This window comes from Charadrius vociferus, unplaced genomic scaffold (assembly GCF_000708025.1).
Source record: "Charadrius vociferus isolate BGI_N301 unplaced genomic scaffold, ASM70802v2 scaffold467, whole genome shotgun sequence".
NCBI classification, from domain to species: domain Eukaryota; kingdom Metazoa; phylum Chordata; class Aves; order Charadriiformes; family Charadriidae; genus Charadrius; species Charadrius vociferus.
This window is the reverse complement of record NW_009649309.1, coordinates 1,401,330-1,421,627: the sequence shown is the minus strand read 5'-3', so window position 1 is coordinate 1,421,627 and position 20,298 is coordinate 1,401,330. Positions and strand designations below refer to the sequence as shown.

Sequence of the window (20,298 nt, the reverse complement as noted above, 5' to 3'; positions counted from 1 at the left end):
CAACTGTATACAAAATCATTACTAGCTTGCTTATAATTATTTATGCAAAAGGCATTGAGACTGCAGGCAAAAACTAGCATGTGCTTTGCCGGCCATTTATGTTCTATAAAATTTCAGCTCTACTTGTGACTCCACCTACTGCTGGCCCATTGAGCCAGATGTGTTGGAACATTTTTTTGTTACATGGAACAGTAAAAATAGTAACCTGGGTCCTCTAGATCATCTTTGAGGGTTTTTTGAACTCTGCTTTTTAAATATTTAACACGTTTCTCTCACCTGCATTCCAAAAATGTCAGTTTTCTTGTGAGTTTTTTTGTTGATTTTTAGCCGTGTTTGTCTTTACTTCTGGACGAATGTTTGTATAATGTCATTCTTTGCTGTAGGATTCCAAACAGGTTACAGATTTTATTTATTAGGAAATATAATCTTAATTAGGAGCGCATTTGAAAATACTCCATTTTTGCAGTCACATAGCTGGGTGTGTATTTATCCATGTGTATGTATGCCTATATAAATACATAGGTATATATGTGTGTATAGTCCAGCTCTTAAAATTGAGTTGTTCTTAGCAATTTATCAGCTGTAGAATTCCATCTTTGCTTCCAGATGTGGTTGAAAGTTGTTGGACAGTAGTTCACGTCTGGATATCTGTATTTGCAGCAGTTCCCTGTACTAGTGCTAATAAGCTGCTTTTCTTTCTTCCTAATGCAAATCACTATATCCTCCATCCCCATTTTTTCTTCTTTTTTCTTTTTGTTAAAATCTGTGTCTTGGAAACAGTTTCCCAGTAAGTTCTAATCACGTTTGTGTTTTGCTTCCAGTAGGAATTGGAACTGAAATTATTCATCCACTTCTCCAAGCCTTTTCAAAAGTGACTAAATGCAACTGAGTCAGATTGTCTGTGGGAATGAAGTGGCTGGGAGAATCCAAGAACATGGTGGTGAATGGCAGGAGAAGTGGAAGCAAGTCGTCTAATGACCATGCGCAGAATCAGACCAAATTGCAGCATGCGGGAAAGGAGAATCCAAAGATGGGCAAAAATGGAGTTGAGAGAAGACCAAGCAGATGTATGTACATTTTTATGCAGCTTAGTGTTCTGATTTGTCTATCAATTTGCAAGTCAGACTTTTGTCTTACTTCATGAAGGAGGTCTACATTCAGCATGTAGATAACACCAGAAGTATTAATTATATTTGTATTTGTTGGATGCATTAACTCACTTCAGGAGTATAGATCTCTTCAGATCAATTTAAACATTAAGTGAGAATGACTGAATGTAAGTTAATTTCGAACTGGTATAAATATAAAAGACATGATTGGCACTAAGTGAGAACTAGTGTGATTGGAAGTAGATAATGTATAATTTGAATTACTAGCTCAACTTTTAGTGAATGCATGTGTAGAAGTAAACACCACTTTGAATGGTCACATATATCAGTAGTCATTATGAAACAGTTTTAAGGAACATGGATTTCAATTTTCGCTATTGGTCTGGGATAAAGGACTAAATACAAATTCAAAGTCCTTCATTCACATTCTGATTCAGTACAGGTTAGGGGCTGATCTCCTGGAGAGCAGCTCTGTGGAAAGGGACCTGGGAGTCCTGGTGGACAACAGGATGACCACAAGCCAGCAATGTGCCCTGGTGGCCAAGAAGGCCAATGGCATCCTGGGGTGCATCAAGAAGAGTGTAGCCCACAGGTTGAGGGCGGTCATCCTCCCCCTCTACTCTGCCCTGGTGAGGCCGCATCTGGAGTATTGTGTCCAGTTCTGGGCTCCCCGGTTCAAGAAGGACAGGGAACAGCTGGAGAGGGTCCAGCAAAGGGCTACAAAGATGGTTAGGGGATTGGAGCATGTTTCTTATGAGGAAAGGCTGAGAGACTCGGGTCTTTTTAGTCTGGAGAAAAGAAGACTGAGAGGGGGATCTTATCATAACTTATAAATACTTAAAGGGGGGGTGCCAGGTAGATGGGACCAGTCTTTTTTCAGTGGTGCCCAGAGATAGAACAAGAGGTAGCGGGCACAAACTTGATCATAGGAAGTTCCATCTTAACATGAGGAGGGTCTTCTTTACTTTGAGGGTGGCAGAACATTGGAACAGGCTTCCCACAGAGGTTGTGGAGTGTCCAACTCTGGAGACATTCAAAACCTGCCTGGACACCATCCTGTGCAACCTGTTGTAGGTGAACTTGCTCTGGCAGGGGAGTTGGACTAAATGATCTCCAGAGGTCTCTTCCAACCCTGACCATTCTGTGATTTTGGGAAAATCAGGTTTGACATTTTCATGGCTTTGTCATTGTTTATACGTCAGAAGTTTTAGAGGCAGGGGTGACTGAACTGTGTGGTCTGGAAAGGTGCTTGTAGTTGGGGGAGGGGAAGAGAGAAAGAAACCAAAATTAAAGACACACATAAAATATATTCTAAAATACTTTCTCCATTGGCTGCTGCATAAATGAACAAAAGCAAGAGTGGAAAAAATTAACTATGCTCCTGTTTCTTCAGATATTTTATCATCTTTATTAGTTGTTCTATAGTTTTTGTCTCCAAGCTGGGCTTTATAACATTCTTTAAATGAGATCTAATTTATGCTCTCTTATTTGCAGGTAGCGGTGCTTCAGGATTTGAGGGTCAAAGTCGTTACGTGCCTTCCTCTGGAATGTCTGCCAAGGAACTGTGTGAAAACGATGACCTAGCAACTAGTTTGGTTCTTGATCCCTATTTAGGTTTTCAGACACACAAAATGAATACTAGGTAACTTGTCCTTATTTTTCTGGAAAAGAATTGATCATCTTAATTGATGTAATCAGAGCAAAAGTCTGGAATTTCTTGCATGTTTACAAAAGTCTGAAAAAGTGGCAATTTTGTGAGTGGCTTCTACCTTTAAAAAGGTGTTGTGTGTGAGACTGGAACTCAGACGTCTGTAGCAGCGTGCATTTGTAGTACTCTCATAGGTCTTTCTATTAGCTCTCGTGCGTTTTTGCTGTAGAACAGGTTGCTAATCGATACTGTTTCCTAGCTTAAACAGTTAACTAATCATAAATTTTAAACTGTTAGTAATTTGAAATATTTCAAAGACAGAAGTTAAGTGTTTGGGAACACTTCTGTTTATTTCATGTGCATGGGTGCCTTCTGCGCCCCCCCCCCTTCCCCCCGCCCCTTACAGTGTCACAAGAAAGATATAGTTCCTGAGCACTTCAGTGTCACTTGATCTTAAGTTCTTGCAGACCCATGCTGAAGGAATACTACTCAGACACTTCTGTATGTATAAGATAAATTAGCATGCTTACTGGGAACTTGCTTACCAAAATTGCACATACTTTTGTGCTGTTATGCACCTGTCTGAATACTTCTGGTCTAAATGCGTGTGGTCTTTGGGTTTAGTTGTTGCCTGCTTCTTCCTGTTTTACAGATATACCACTGATTATATTCTATAGATCTCTATTAAGCTTTTGTTTGCATACAAGATCTGCACTGCTAGCTTCATGGAGAAGCTATATATAAATGATAAGTTTCTAAGGACAGGAATCATGTTCTTATTATTGTACAATAATAAGAGCTGGGATTTCCAGGCAGCACATCGTGGGAAGCAGGTTGCTCCATCATTCACACTGTTGCTGTGGCTACTGTTAAAGAACAGTTTACCTGTGCAGCTTCTTATAACTATACCTCACATAACCAGAGTATTGGTTAAGTAGATTTCTGTATGTATGTAACAAGCTGGTTGCTTCAGAAATGACTGCTAGATTAATTGGCGTTGTCATGTAATGTAAACGGTTGCTAGTATAACCTGACAGCATGAGTTGCACATGAAACTGCAGCATTGTGGTCCTAATAACTGTAAAGACTTAATCCAAAGAGGTTTTGCTTTTTTGCTGGAGAGTGCAATATCCATCTTCGAGGAATGCTTAAGTTCTTCCTGTTCCCTCCATGCTATTGGTTACAACAGCACATTGTGCCCAAAACAGAGTCTAGGTAGATACTCTTACATTTCAGTTTGGAGTGGGTTTGTATTTCTGGCAGTTAATTGAGCTACATATATATGCTCAAAAGACTTTTTTGTTTTGTTGCATGAATTGTAGTCTACAGGTTATGCACAAGTAGTCAATCCTTACACTTTTTGCTAAGGAAGTGGTGTATTCGTTGTTTAATAGCTGGAGAAGCTACTTTCATAAATGTTGTTTTCTGCTGAAATGTTTTCAATGCCACAATACCTTTTTAATTACTAATTTGAATCAAAAGACTACACAAAGGCTATCATCATGTATTTCTTCCTTTCTCAGACTTAGAGAACAGTCACAGGCAGTCTTCAAGGACAGTAGTTAATCATATTGGAGCACTATGGGCAATAGTTTGGTGAGGCTTACAACTTCTACCAGGAGCACGTCTTCTTGCCTCTTTCATCATGTCCTATTGAGGGAGTTTCTATTGTTGCAATGAATTAAAATAAAAGCATCAGCATAGTTCTTGTTTATCTCTTTGGTGCAGTGATGATATCTGCTTGTTATTGTAGCTGTGTCGCTTAGATCATCTTCCTCCATCTAGTAAGCTGTAGTCTTTCTAGAGCTCCTGAGATTTATTGTTGTTGTATGGCTTTGAAGGAAGGTGAGGGGAGAGCAAATATGAAAAGGCTAGACCATTTTCAAAATACCAGGTGCCAGTACTACATGATTGTAGTAGAAATTAAGATTTACAGCTTATGTTTGGGTATCTTCTGCTTTAGTATGACGAAGTCATACTAGTGACATGTCTGAAAGAGCTGAAAACTTTCTCAAAAATTACAGTTGGATCCTCCAATGAGTTTGTCTGGTATTCCTCTGAAATACCTTCTTGTCACTAGGGTTTTGATATACAGCATAAAATATAGCTCTGGAAATGTCTTCAGTGACTTTACCCAAAAGTAACTTTTATTCATACTCTTGGATTTCCAAGAGAAAGCAGGTTGTTTTCAGAGCTTCTGGCCCTCTTTAACAGGCCCTGTGGTCATTCTTTCATCAGATTGGTAGCTCTTATCTTCCAAAATAGCAGGTTAGCAGTTAATAATAAAAACACCCCATATGTTAGGAAGTATTATCTTGTCAAGTATAGCTGTTCTAAAAGGTTTTGTTGCTTATTGTACGAATAGCAGACTTTCATGTGTGTGACAAAGGCTATCCTGTCTGTAAGATTTACTTAGTCTTGCATGCCTGTCCTTTTTGTAAAAACAAAACTGCTTTTGCAAGCTATTACTTTCTGGAATGAAGGTTGTCTAACACTAGAGATTAAAACTGACACTTGTAAAAAGCCAAGTGAATTCTTGCTTGTCTTACTGTCTCTTGGTTTTAGATTCTTTTCCCTAGGGCGAGTGCTGAATCTTGAAGTTGCATGCCTTAATGGCTAATCCACTCTTTACTCTTGCATAGAAATGTTTTAGTATTTAAATCTTAGACTCCTGATCATACTGCTGCTGTTACCAGTCACTGTGTTTTCCTGGTTCCCTAAAACACCAGTGTCATGCTAGGGAATACTGAGAGCAGTTCCAATGTCTTTCTAAGTTTGCAGGTGATTTAGGAAGTCAAACGCATTGTAGTTTATTTCAGGAGGATCTAAGGGTGTTTCCTAACTCCATATTGCTACTTTCAGTGAAGTTACAAACTGGTGTGTGATGCAGGTGGTGGTGTCTGATAATGTGAGACTAAAGGACCAAGGTTTAAGTGTTTGGGGGTGATGTACTGGAAGCTGCTTGTTTTCAGTACTGCACCAAGAGCAATTGCTGGCCTTGGTGTAAACTGTCAGTCATTCCTGAACTTGACAAGGTATGTCAGTCTGTCCCTGTTGAGCAAGAAAGGCAAACAACACAAAGCAGTTCTGTATCACTTGCATATCACTTGCATTCATGGGTCTGTGCTGAATCTCTTCTGCACTCCATAGCTCATTTCAATATAATTATTAAAGGGCTCAGTATTCATCTTGAATGGGGTTTGGAGGTAGAACAAGTAATGTGGCTTCTGCCAAGTAAGGTTACATGGCTGTATAGTTCAGTTCCAGTGTTGTGGCGCTATGGAGATCCTGGATTAGATACACAGCTCTTATGTAGTCACACCCTGTATCAAAATGAAGCTTTTACATTCTTCAGACCTCAGTGTCTCTTCCCAACATGATTTTGTTTGACTTCTGTGTAAAATCTGCTTTCTCTGGGTTTTTTTTGTTTTTGTTTTTTTTTTTTAATTTTTGCTGATAACTTAATTCAGTAAAGTCCCTTAGCTTACCCCTGGTTGTCTTTCACTGTGTGTAATCGCACACAGTGATTACATTGGAACTAACTGTTTTGCTGCTGCTGAATGTTTTGGATTTAAAAGAAAAAAAAAAAATCACAACCAAACTTCCTCTTCCCCAAACCTCCCTCAAAAACTCAAACCACCCCCACCCCCCACCTTACTCTTACACAGTTTTTCTAGTTGCACCTTTAACTTCAATAAAAAGTGTTATATCTCCAGAAGATGGAGTAGTAGCATCCAGTAGTCATGGTAACTGCTAAATTAAATTTACCATTTAGAATGTCAGAATAGGAATCAACTAAAGTGTTGGGTTTTTTTTTTTTTTGTCCTCCATATTTATTTAAAAGAAAGCATTTATTTGCTGACAATATTACGGAGAATGAAATTGTGTGGCTTTTACAATTTTCTTTACTTCTATTCTAGGCTGTATGGAAGTTTTCACCACACTGCTGCATGTATTGTTTCAGTTCAAGAAACTTTAAGTAATGTGGATTACTTTCTTCATTAGAAATGCCCTTTTGAACTTTGGCTTTTAAAGAACGTGTTGGTTTTGTTTTTGTTTTTGTTTTTTTTTTCTCCAGGTAGCAACACTGGAGATTAAACACAGAACAAGTTGATTTTTTATATAACTAGCTTTTAATTAAGATATTCATACTACAGGGTTGGGCAGGGGGGAAGCCAAAATGTATGATGACTAAATAAATTGTTTCCACTTAATGATAAATAGATGACTTTCAACTCTTGTGCTGTCTTGAATGCTTAACAGCCTTGCAGTTGTAGCTTTTGTGCTGAATCTCTGATATTAGATGAACAGTAGCTTGCTGTCTTTCCATGGCCACTTAAATAAAAATATCGTCCAAAGTGCCTGTTGTTAAGAGGCTAATGGGATGCTGTGTTTTGATAAATTCACTCTTCTTGATGTTCCCTAGTCAGAAGTTAAGAAGTAGGTTTATAAGTATAATTCTGTAGGGTGCAGTGGTACACTACATGGAGTTCCATACTGGATCTCTGGCAGGATCAATTTATCCTTTTTGTTCAAACTCACTGCTCTCAGTGACTGAGACTGAGCAAGGTACTGTGCTTCTCAACTTACCAGAAACTCTCCTTTAACTTCCTTTATAGGCAGCATCTCACTGACCTTTGGCTTTATACCTTGGAGTTTCAAGATTCTTTAAGTATTCCTGAGGTAAGAGAAACTTGAGAGAGAGAAAGAACTTTGCTTCCCCAAGCCATTTTCCTACGTCTTCCTTATTGAGACCACCTCAGTTTGCCCTTAACTGGGATGAGATCATCTTCTAGCTGATTTTGACATTGCAATAGCCATAGTTTTTTTGGATCTTGTTGACTAGGGAAAAGTAAATATTTCCTAGGGAAGTGTGAATAGATTCTGTTCTAGAGCTCGTCAGGAAGAAGGGCTATTATTATTTCTTTAAAGAAATACTGTGATAGCTGAGTTTTTCATTCTTAGCTTACTTTTAACAACAGTTTTGTGGCAGACTCGGTGTTCTGTGTGACCTGACCCCTGAAGCTGTTTGTAGGGTGGCTCAAGGGGTTTGTGCCTGTGTACAGAATTAAACACCAGAGTGTCTTGTTCAGTTTCCATGATGGAATCTAATAAAGGTACTGTTCATAGAAGCAAACCAGAAATATGGATAAACAATCTGGATAAACTCTGTTTAGAGACTGGGTTGGCTGGTTTGTTTTGTTGGTTTTCTTGTGCTCTTTCTCTCTATTTCTCTTCTTTGAACTAGTCTCCTATTTTATTGACACTTAAAGCCAGTTTCGTTGGTTCAGTTTATATTTATAAAAGACCCCAAATTTAGCTGTGGGGTCTTTTTAGGCTCTCTGCACAGTGGTGCTCAGTCATGTATAATCTTCCAGCAGATGTGTAATTTTTTTTTTAATGTCACATGTAAATGAGGAAGCCCTATAACATGAAAATGGTTGTTTTTCAAAACTGATTGGCTTTTTGGTAGGTAGTGCTGGGAAAGACTAATGAATAAACTGCTATTTCATGATACTTCTGGGAGAAGTGAAGGATCTATCAGCAGGCCCTCAAATTCTTAAGGAACACTCAACTTCTAGGCTTTCTTGGTATATTGACAACTTCAGTGTCTCAAATCAGAAGGTACCATTTGAAGTATATATGGAGATATACCTGTGAAGGTACCAAAGCTTTTGTGAGGAGTCTGGGTTGTAGTATTCTGAATTAACTCATAAACATTATATGCTCTCAGTGCAGTTTACATGGGCTGTTGATCTGTGAACAGCTCACTAACTCAGGCTCAGGGTGCAAAGTGTCATTCTGTTTCGTTGATTTTGGAACCCTTGAAGTGAAATGCTGTACATCACACTGTTGGTTTCCAGCATCTTTCCATATACCTGTGGACAATTCTTGCTTTTTTGGATTCTTGCCTGTCTTTTCTCACTGTCTCTGTCTTGTCACAATGTAAAAAATACCAGTACAACATTTTGATAGAGGTGCTGCTGGAGGTCCTTGGAATTAATTTTTTGAACACTTGCGTGTCAAGAGTAGTGTTCTTTGAAAAGCCCAGTTCCTGTTTCAAGTTTCAAACGCCTGGTATACAGTGTAACATTCATCTGACCTTTTAATGTTTTGGGATTTTTACACTCTGTACACCCCCTTGCTTCCAGCCTTCTTTTTGGCCTTTTCAAGACTTGGGCATACAACAGTTATTCTGCTTCTCAGGAATGGTATTACACGAGTTTCTGCTAGACATTTGAAGGAATTCCCCCAGCAGTGTGGAATGCCTGAGACAAGAACTGTTAGAAACACCTGCTGAATGTGATCCATGGAGGAACGCAGGTGACTTCTAAGGGGTTGGGGCTGGGTTTTGAGCTACCTAAGGTAGCTAGTCAGGTAGACATCTAGTCAGCCACTGAGAGTGATATGTCATGAAAGACCTGAAAGTGTTCCTTTGGGGCTATAAATGTGCTTCTAACTGCTAGAAAATGTACAGCGTTGATTCTTTTTCTGTAGGTCTTGAGAGCCAGTGTTCAAGCTTAGCATTTGCTTTTTTTTCGCCCCCCTCACTGGTGGTGGAGTTGGGATACTGCTTTCTTTAGCTAGCCTAGACCAAGTTTCTTGATGATAAACAAGTATGATTATATCTTATCAGCACATACATTGCCTGTCTCAGGTGCTAATGCAATTTTGAATGTAATGGTTTTTCCACCTATCTTTGCTCCTGCAGGTCAATTAGCTAAAAAAATGGCGCATTTCAACATACAACAAAATGTAAGGGAGAGGGCAATCATTCATTCAGCCCAGCAAGAATAGATACAGCTGTAAATCCTGTGGGTTTGCCTTCTGTAATGTTCGCAGATAAAGATGCAAACAAAATGTTGTCCTCCCATGTTTGTGCATATCGGTGTGCTTTGTACTTCTCACGATGAAAGTACAGTTTGGTCCTTGTTGGGAAAACTGTTTCTGTATGGAACTGAAAATGAGAGCAAGTCCCATTCTGAAACTAGGCACGTTCAGTTCAGGCTATATAATTTTAAATTCCCTTAATGTCTGAGGAAGTTCTGTGTGTTATGACTATCAAATCTTTGGTTTTGGGAAAACTGGGAGATACTCTTCTTGTACCTGACTGGCAAGTTGAGGGAGACTTCGCTATGCTACAGAACAAAAATAATAGCAATTGTCATCTGTAGCTTGAAGGGAGTTTTTTTCCATGATGAAGTCTTAGCAGCTTGTTAGGCTTTTTGCGGCGATAGGATAAGCGTATTCTTTAATAAAGAACTTGATTTGAAACTTCATGGCACGGTATGTACTACAATTCTAAGTGGGCATCTATTTCTTGACTGACTCCTGTTATCTTGTTAGATGTTATCCCAGCCAGAACAAAACTTATCTAATGTCTTCTCAGAACTACTTATTGCATCTTCTTCTCTGAAAGCTCACAGGTTTATGCTGATAATTTTTGCCATATACAAAAAGATCTAAAACACTGCTTAGTCATTATATTACAAGGAAGTTTTTCAGATGGAGAACGCAGAGAAGATGTGTAAAAGCAGTAGCGTGGAATGCTGACAACCTGTACTGCTGGAAGTGATACTGCTGTTAGGAGGTCTTTATTGTATCAGGAGCATAAGTACAGCATTTTACTTCTGATGAAGGAAGTTGAATCCTCATCATTATTAGTTATTTCTGATTAAACTCTTACTGGTTTAGAAGGTGAAATAAAATTGGGATGTGCAATGGTTAAGGTATTTTCTTTCCTTCATACAAGTTGTACAGAAGAAGCAAATCTTATTTGGTCGTCTGAAAAGAAGTTACTTAAAACATTCAGCGTTCTGAGATGAGGATAAGCCAAGTGATATGGTAATTTAAAAAACACGGCATCAGGGAGGGAATTGATGAGGTTTCGTTGCACCAACTTCAGGAATTTATTGCCTCTTGTTTACTTTTGTCATCAAATACAGACTTTGTTTGGTAAGTAAGAGGAAATAAAGTCAGCATGTTAACACACTTCAAGCAACAAGTAATGAGACTTAGTCTTACGGATTTAATCAAAAACTGTTAGCTTGTTTAACATTTTTCATATGCTGTGTAAGCAAAAGGTGTGAGTTGTAAAAGGAGCTGCAGAAAACTGTTTCTCATGACCCTAGAAAACTTCTATCTTTGTGAAGAGTCCTCTGGGGTGTCATACGCTTTAAAGTATACACACCCTATCTCTTCCCCAAAGCGGAGCATATATGGTGTGTGTTCAGTCAAAGGCAGTTTATAGATTTGACATAATTTCTGATTAAGTTCTGCTTTCTCTCAATAGTTTTGCAGCTCAGAAATGGAGCTCCTCCTTCTTGCAGTCATATAGGTTTTTTCTGTTACCATTTTTTTCCTGTTGAATATGTGAAGGACAGTTTTTCTTAAATCTCAAGGTTTGGGAAGAAGGCAGAAATCTCTGCTAATGTACAGGGGCTTATTTTCATGTTTTTTCTACTCATGGTTTTCAGCTACCTGTTTCCTTTAGCCAGTATTTTGGGGAAAAATTGTTATGATCGCACTAACTTGTGAAAATTTCAGTCATCCACAGATGTAGTATATATGCTGTGTGTTACTATTAATGTTACTTCTTATGTAGTCATTAAGAGGTGTGATTTATGAGAATGCAAATGTTAAATTTGCAGTCTACATAAACCCATATAGTGGATTTGTCAATATATGGGCAAAAGTTGATTTCAAATCACTTTTCAAGATAGTTGCATGTTTTTTCTGTTTCAAGATTTCTTACTTGGTCTTTTCAGTTGCACTGTCTAATTGTTTACTCCCCATTTAAAAAATTTAGTGTAGTATGTGAGGCTGTAGAGGGCTTAAATTTAAAATCACACCACGCCCCCCAACCCCACCAAGCCAGCTACAAAAGCCAGACATATGCGTAGATCCCTTGATACCAGTGTTAACTAGGAAACTTAGAGCATCCATTTTACTTGCTGGGTTTTTTTGCACATGCACTTCTAATGATAGTAAATTTATTAGAAAAGTAAGGACAATAACACTTTTATTATACTAGTTCTTTAGCTGCTTTGTTACAAATGAGAGGTGTTGAAAACAGCAAAATACTACTCTGTGTTGGTTAATCTTATCACAGATTTGTTTTATAAATAAATTGGGCTTCTCAGAAGAATGGAGGGTTTTAAAGTTCCAAGTAGTATGCTTGGCTTTACCTTACCTCTACCATTACCCCAGGAAATGAGGGCCTGTGATTTGAGTGCATAATAGTCAGTTTCTTTATGCTAGGAGTTACATATCTATATGGCTAGCAAAAGAACTCTCTGCTGCAAGTAACTGTGAGGAAGAATTGAAAATTAGTAACAGTGGAGACTGGAATAGCTTTATTCTTTATTTCAGATTTCGACCTATTAAAGGAAGGCAAGAAGAACTAAAAGAGGTGATTGAACGTTTCAAGAAAGATGAGCACTTAGAAAAAGCCTTCAAGTCCTTGACGTCAGGTGACTGGGCCCGGCACTATTTTCTTAACAAGAACAAAATGCAGGAAAGGTTGTTCAAGGAACATGTAGGTGTATTTGTAATTAATGTGCTTTTTTCAGATGGTTGATAGGCTAAGAAAATGTAAAAATTTCCTAGGAATGTAGCAGTAGTAAAGGAAACTAATCCACTGCTCTGCTATACATTTTTTTGTTTGATTGCTTTTTAACAGAAACTTCCTTTGTTTTTTAAAAAACAGCTAGCTTTCCCCCACCACCACCACTTCCTGAGACAACAGTTTTGAGGACTTCTTTCATTCTTTGGAAGGTTCACCCCCTTCCCCCCCTTTTGTTTGTTTGTTTCATGTTTTTTTCTTTTTTACTTACAGCTATTGTAAATCAAATTGTGTGACAAAGAAAGGTAAAGGAAAATGGAGAAGCCTTGCTACCTCAAAATACCTTAGTTGGTTTGGGTATAGGGGCTTTATGTGGGACTGTTAGTCCTCTTCCTCCACTTCCCACACCCCAAATCCATTTTGTATATAGCATAAAGGTGGTTGCCCCTCAAAGTTGCAGGGAAATCATAGTATTTCTTTATTTTAACAAAAACAAACAAACAAAAAAGCAAACCAAAACCACAACACAAAAACCCCAAAACAAACAAACAAACAAAAAACCCACCTCAGAAAACTTCAGGAATGAGTGCATTGTTTTCAGGTACAACCAACAGGAATTTGGCCTGCTTTAAAGTGCATCAAATCTAGTAGTGGAGAAAAAAGTAAGCAGCAAATTCTGCTTACCCAAAGTGTTTTCTGAGTAATACAACTGCACTTGAACTAAAAAGAATTGATCCAGCAATCCCTGAATTCAGTATCTAGGTTTGTTAAGGAAGTAATGTATTTTTCAGAACTGGAAAGAATAAAATTGGGTCCTGTAAATTGTTAGGTCTCAGTGGTTCTTAAAGATCGGAGAAGAGTTCTTGAATGCAACTACTCGGTGACTTTAGGAAGAAATTATACGTTTTCATTGGTTGGGCCAATTTTGTACCACTAGAGGCATCTCTAATTTTTTTTAAACTCTTTGGATAGTCCATTATCCATGTGAGGATTCCTGTAAGTCTCTTTGAAGAAATAAGATTAACATAATGTGTGTAGCTAAAATTTATAATTGGGAATGCATTTCAGCAAACAGCATCCCACTGCAATATCCACTTTTTTTGGTGTGGTTTGTTTTTGTGCAGTTCACTGACTTTCATTATTTTTATATAAAGTTCCTCACTGCTTTTATTTTGCTTGTAACAGAAAAGTACTGTTTTCTTTCATTGCAGGTATTTATTTATTTACGAATGTTTGCAACTGACAGCGGGTTTGAGATACTGCCTTGCAATCGGTATTCTTCTGAGCAAAATGGAGCCAAAATTGTTGCAACAAAAGAATGGTAAGAAATACTGCGTTCTGTTTCTGTCAGGTATTTTGAAAGGTTCTAAAAAATATAGTTTAAAAGTAGGATTTAAAATTAAAACCAGTGAAATACAAAGTTCTGTATTTTTACTTACAAATTAAATTTGTTGTCTGTTTTTGTGAAGTACTTAACACACAATGCATGCATCTGTAACACATTCCTTTGTATATTTGGACATAGCCATACAGTTTTCAGTATACAAAGTTTTTTAATCTTGTTTTCAGTCAGATAATTACTTTCCTCTGATCATGAGTTGTTGGCCTTCTGTGAGAAACACGACCATGTCAAGACTCACAATTTGCCAGTTTTGTTATACAACAAATAATTGTGGGAGAAATTAGCTTTTCACCTTTGTGAAACTGAGGGGTGTTATTTGCATATTTTGTTTGTGCAGGATAAATCTCTCCTGGAAACACAAAGTTGGAAGCCTAGTGTATTTTCCCCATCTCATTTTGGCACATCTTATTATAAGCATGTCCGTGGCAGCACCATCAGATCCCTGGGGTTAATTCAGATTTTAAAATACACTTTCCCTTCCCTTCCCCTCTGACCACCATAATTTATATTTGTTTTGCTTTATGGCAGTACATACTCATAACAAGCACATCTGAGATGATGATATGCTATTATGTGTGAGCTAGGATTGAGTGGCTAGACATTACGCTGGCAGTGTACCAAGTAAGCATGCCGTTACTGTGGGGCTACAACCACAATGTAAGTTTTAAGAAGGTGGAGGCCAGTTTCTAGCTCTTCATGCCTGTAGCTGTAAGTTCCACAACCATGATATAATCAGTATTTTTGGGGTTGTTTTTTTCAGTTTGAATTCTCCCATTGGCTGATTGTTGCAGTGGAAGCTTTGTATTTAGGTGTGTTGAAAATGAGTTAACTTTCCATACTCAAAATCTTGAGTGACCCGAGAGAGAGCAAGACAGGAGGGCTACTGCTTAACCGTGCCAATATCTGGAAAACTAGTGAGACTCAAAACTGATAGAGTTCTCAGCACTCTGTGTAAGAGAATTTTGCACGTAAAAGGCTTGGCTTTTAGTTTTTGTCCCTCATGTGTATGTAGTACCTCCATATTCATCTGTGTCAGAGTTACCTAGCCAAAGTTTAGAATGGACACTCTTAGAGAGCAGTGGAAATGATGCCCTTGCAAGATAATGGAAATCGTGCACTTCTTCCTAGGCTGAGTGTTCAGTACAATGGCAAATTGGCTGTCTGCACATGAAGGTGTCATGGTTTTGTTGATTTTTGTTGATCATAGTGTTGTCATCGTCCCCCAGCCCACCCACTAGATGATCTATTTCAAGGACCAGCTTGATGCTGAAGAACTACTTGTGAGAGAGGAAAACATCTTGTGTAAATTCTGGCCTTTTTTGAGTCAATACTGGGCCTTTTTTAGGAAGCCATGGAGTTCTAATCAGCTTCACTGTACCTGGCCGAAGGAAGAAGTATAGGAAATGCAAACGAGCAGCTGGAGGAAGTTAAAATCTCTTTAAGTGCTGATGGGGAGGGAGTGTGCACAAATGAAAAAAATCTTGCTTTTAGTTTTAACAACTGTAGAAGCTGAAGTAATCAACTCTTGTGATTTCTTGCTTGCGGTCTCGGGAAATTGTAGAAACAATAGTGGTAATGTCTCTCTGAATTGATGTAATTGATTCTATATAGTAGCATAAAAACATTTATTTCCTGTCTGAGAAAGTCTATTTAGCCTAATGTCCTGTTTCTAACTGAAATAAAACATGGGGTTTATAGGAGCTGTTACAAAACACTTCCTGTTATTGACAACTTCTCTTTTTGTGAAATTACTTTGTAGTTTTGGCATACGTATTCTTATTTCCCATACTCTTTTTTACACTAAAGGAAACGAAATGATAAAATAGAATTACTTGTGGGCTGTATTGCTGAACTATCAGAAATGGAAGAAAACATGCTGCTGAGACATGGGGAAAATGACTTCAGTGTCATGTATTCCACACGGAAAAACTGTGCACAGCTGTGGCTTGGTCCTGCTGCATTTATCAATCATGGTGAGTAGTAAGTATAGGAAGCATGTTAAGGGACATAGGCAGTTCTACTCAGAAAGTGTTGTTGTATGTTAGCTGAACAAGAGAGAACCCTAGAGAAAATGTCTGAATTTGGCATACTGAATTACTGTAGGACAAAATCCTGTTGGGATTTTCCCAGACCAGGGCTGATCGGCTATGAACTGGGAAACTCACAGAAGGGTCTGGGAAGTGATGCCTTTGTCCTTCGCATTGACTTTGGTACTGGCAGCTAATTAGCAGAGCATGTTGTGGATTACCTTGAATTCTTTGTGAACGTAGTCAACAGTAATGTGTTTCTTAGCTGAACTTACGCCTTCTTTAACCTTTTGCGGAGAAGCTTAGCTGATTCTGTTGCATTTTTATGCTGAAGGAAAAGCGGGTAGGATTTAAGATAAATCCTATTACCTTCAAGAGGAGGGAAACTGAATATTTGTGATAGCATAGGGAAGAGCTCAGAAACAAAATATATGAAAATAGGTATCTTTTGATGTATAGCTTTGTGCAATACTAACATATCTCCCAGTATTTAGTTGAGATTCTACCGTTACTGAAGTCAGAGTGAATCCTTACTTTAGATATCTACAACTATTCATGTTTCAGGTCTTATCAACAGTTAATTGACTTTATCTTTTGGACCTTTTTCAGATTGCAGACCTAACTGTAAGGTAAGCAAGAAATTAAAAGTAAATAAATAAAGCACCCCACATTTTTTTCCTTTGTCCCCGCACCTTTTCCTCCCCAGCTTTTTTCTTCCCCCCCCCCCCATTCAGATACTATTCAGCCTTTAATGATTAACTTCCCCCTCCCCCCCTCCTTGTCATCTCCTTCTCCAGTTTGTATCAACGGGCAGAGATACAGCATGTGTGAAAGCTCTAAGAGATATTGAACCTGGAGAAGAAATATCTTGTTACTACGGAGATGGGTTTTTTGGAGAAAATAATGAATACTGCGAATGTTACACCTGTGAAAGGTACGGATTGACGTAAATAAGTTTCGAATGGAATTGGGCATATTCATAATATATTTTGTGAAACAAAGTCCTTAATTACAAGTATTCAGACTTTTGGATACATCAAAATCGCTTCCTAGCTATTTGTTGTAATGATCTTTTTTTTTTTTATATGTTGTTACTGAATGGTCATGTTTCGTGAGAGCTCCTGCACTAAAAAGAAATGTAGATTCTTAAAAATACTTGTACTATTCAGTAGAATTGGAAGGAAAAGCAGTTGCAGCTGCTACAAGACCACTAGCAACTGACCCCCAACTTTTTTTTTTTTGTATCAGAAAAAACAAATTTCATTAATGTCTTCTATGTTGACCTGAAGCGCTCTTCTGCTGGGAATGGGCAAAGTAGTTTTCACCTTGTGTTATTAGAACTTGGGGGTTTGTGTATTCATAAAGGTCTGCTGAGTTGGACAGTACTTGCTTATATCTGTCCATCGCACAATAGCAGAAAAGTTATGTTTTTCACATGTGCTGTTCCAACCTAGTTTCTTCACAAAATCAGTTCAAAATCAGTTGAAATAATTTCATAGTTGGTTTTTGCCATGTTGAAACTTCTGCTTACTGTGAGCACAGAGGCTCAACACCATGTGCGAGAGCTTCACCTAGTTCAAAGAGGAGCCACACAGAGCATATAACAGTTCTGTTATTGTTTGATCTAACTGTAGAGAGAAAACCTATGAAGGACAAAATATTAATCATATTGAGAAATAGCTTAGTGCACCTTCATATAAATAGTTTAATAATCCTACCTCCATTTTTGCTAGCTAGTTTGTTCACTAACAATTTTTGCAGTTCAAGGGAAAACCTTCTGGTGTGGACCTCCAAGCATATATGATGTTGGTAGATCATTCCAAGCGAAGGGTACAGTCTTAGACTTTATCTAGTGAGCTGCTAGTAAAAATCTACTTAAGTCCTGGGGGCTGTTTAGTATTGAATAAATGGGTACCATGATTGTTGTTTCCTTGTTACTTAGAGTGATAGGTTTCTTTTTGCTCAAGTTTCTTTGTTGATTTTAATGTAATAGGAATATACTTTCTCAGGACAAACCAATTTTATGTGCCCTAACATTTTCACTAACTTGTCGTCTTTGTATTTTAAGTAGATGAAAATGTTATACTTCAAACCTAACGTTTGGGTAATTCTAGCTTTAGGAGTCTGCTTTTCAATTACAAGGCTGTGTTACAGCAATCAAATATAAGAGATATGAATTGCGGGGAGTTGAGCAAGGAAAAATGAATCCTTACCAACACGAAGGCAACTGTCGCTTTGTACACCACAACAAATAATCTTTAAGTGACCCAATTTTGACTATGCTGTAAAGGGTGTTAATTTGTGATGTTAAAATGCTAGACTTCTAAGAATCTGTGGGTATGTTTGGGAGCTGTGGGAAGGTTGGCACTGTAAAATTTTTTAAGTCTCCAAAAATCATCACCAAGAAAATTTGCATATATTTACATATGTGTATGTGCTCTTTTTAGGTGAGCCTGCTGTTCGTGCTGGCTAGCTGAGGCAACTGGGCACCAAAGATGACATGACAAAAGATAGCTGGGGTTGTTTATAGTGCCTGAATTGGCTGCTGCTTGTGCTAAATTCAGTCTAGTATCTTAAGCTGCCTGTACTTTGCAGTATTCAAAATAATACTGAAATAATGTTTCATATCAAACAAATACCAGTTAATTGGAAAACAAGTATTGTGTCTGCATAATAATTAACCTTGTGGAGCTTGAGATCCTGTCTGATCTTTTTGGTGCACTTTTGGTTGTTTTGTACATCTTCCAGTATAACACAGTGGAATCCAAACTGAAGTTGTCTTCAGTAAATCTCTGAAGTGCAAGTGTACTGGATTATTAAAGAGTATCAGAGGAATCCTAGTAGTAGTGATTGAAGTGCAAGTACAGGAATTCTTAATCTTCATCCTTTTATGTGATTACTTTAAAAGAAAAGAAAAAAAGTTCTTGGTTTGCTCAGCCATTTCATTTTTATAGTAAATGTATACTGGAGTCTTTCAGTTATGAAGGAACACAGAACTATGTGAACTATAATTTTATTCTATTTTCTATACTTTTCAACCTTGCTGATGCAGTAACAAGTATTGTAGCTGAAGCTGGCTTTATTTTTTCCTAGCCTGATGTGATTAGGAAAAATCTAAGTGGTTATCTAAGCTAATATAAGTAGTATTTTGAACTACCATGTATCATTTTCACTTGTATAAATTTTACTATGAAATGATACTAAAATAGGCATAAAGCAAGGGAAACCTAATTTTGCAATTTTTCTTCTTGCAAGAAATGAATGGAAGGTTTTTCTGCACATCTTACTAAAATAAATATATAGATATCTTATTAAAACAGCCCACAAAATGCTAATAAATTCGGTGGTTATTAGTATTTTTTATCTAAATATACCTGGGATTCAAACTATTGTATATGAAACAAAGTTCTAAGTTTATATTGCTAGCTGTTAATACATTGTGCCCTCTTTTTCTTTGTAGACGTGGAACTGGTGCTTTTAAATCAAGAGTGGGATTGCCAGCACCTACTCCTGTGATTAATAGTAAATATGGACTGAGAGAAACAGATAAACGATTGAACAGACTTAAAAAGTTGGGTGACAGCAGCAAAAATTCAGACAGCCAGTCCGTCAGCTCTAACACTGATGCAGATACCACTCAGGAAAAAGTTAATGCAAGTAAGTAAGGGGAAAAGTAGGGAGTGCAGGATTAAAGGTTTCATAAAAACATGAAGAACTTTCACTGTGGTTGAATTCCTGTCTTGGTGCTGAGATTCATCTCAGATACTGGTCTTTAGAACTGTAATTTATTCAGGAATCTGAAGGCAATTTAAATAGCAAATTCACAGTTTTCTTGTTTTGGTTTTTTTTCTTTTATTTATATCAAAAGCAAATAGTGTCATGTTTCTGAACATGTCAGTTAAAGTTCTGTCAATAATGTATGTATTTCAAAATAAGGTAAACTATCACATGCAGTAGTATGGTTTAGGGAACGAAACTTACATAGTTTGAGTTATCTACATTCTGTAGATATTTAATTACAAATAGTAATTTCCTTTAGAGATCCTTTAAATTGGGCAGATATTCCCTTTGCACATCTAGGACTGATAGTTCAGGTACCTATTCTGAAGTGAAAGGGCACAGTTGGTAATCTCAGAAGAAATTGGAATGGATTTTTAATTTGTGATGCTCTTGAGAGACTTGTCTTCATGGAGTAGTGATTATCATTTATTTACTTCCACCCCTTTTGCCACCCCCACCACTCTCAGTTTAGGCAAAATATAAGTAACTTAACCTGTTTACTATTTAAGTCTAAGTTTTGGAGCCACATAAAATATGGTTCCATCTGGGTACTGTTTGCTGCTGTGATATTTAAAAAAAAAAAACAACCCAAACCAAACCAAACAAACAAAAAAACCAAACCCCAAAACACTTCCCAAAACCCTCTTATGATCTCTAATTATGAAACTTTAGAGTTGCAGCTTTGCTTAGGTGGACAAAACTCCTTTGCTTACTACAGTAGGGGACAGACAACTGGATATCTGAAACTGAAACCAGTAGTTAAGGTT

General features: G+C 37.6%; 1 protein-coding gene across 4 annotated transcripts in view; it reads left to right on the top strand.

The window, feature by feature from the left end:
• The first annotated feature begins 907 nt into the window (after positions 1–907).
• The window catches only part of SUV420H1 (suppressor of variegation 4-20 homolog 1 (Drosophila)), a 21,307-nt gene continuing 1,916 nt past the window's right edge, over positions 908–20,298 (top strand). Inside the window, exons 1-9 of one of the 4 annotated variants that reach the window (XM_009889366.1) lie at positions 908–1,067; positions 2,604–2,751; positions 7,484–7,495; positions 12,064–12,295; positions 13,534–13,643; positions 15,531–15,697; positions 16,361–16,380; positions 16,549–16,685; positions 19,212–19,408. In XM_009889366.1, coding sequence (XP_009887668.1) covers positions 908–1,067; positions 2,604–2,751; positions 7,484–7,495; positions 12,064–12,295; positions 13,534–13,643; positions 15,531–15,697; positions 16,361–16,380; positions 16,549–16,685; positions 19,212–19,408 — 1,183 coding nt within the window. Of the gene's footprint in view, positions 1,092–2,603; positions 2,752–7,483; positions 7,496–12,063; positions 12,296–13,533; positions 13,644–15,530; positions 15,698–16,360; positions 16,381–16,548; positions 16,686–19,211; positions 19,409–20,298 lie in introns of all 4 variants that reach the window. The other 3 variants (XM_009889369.1, XM_009889370.1, XM_009889367.1) reach the window with 3 other exon arrangements.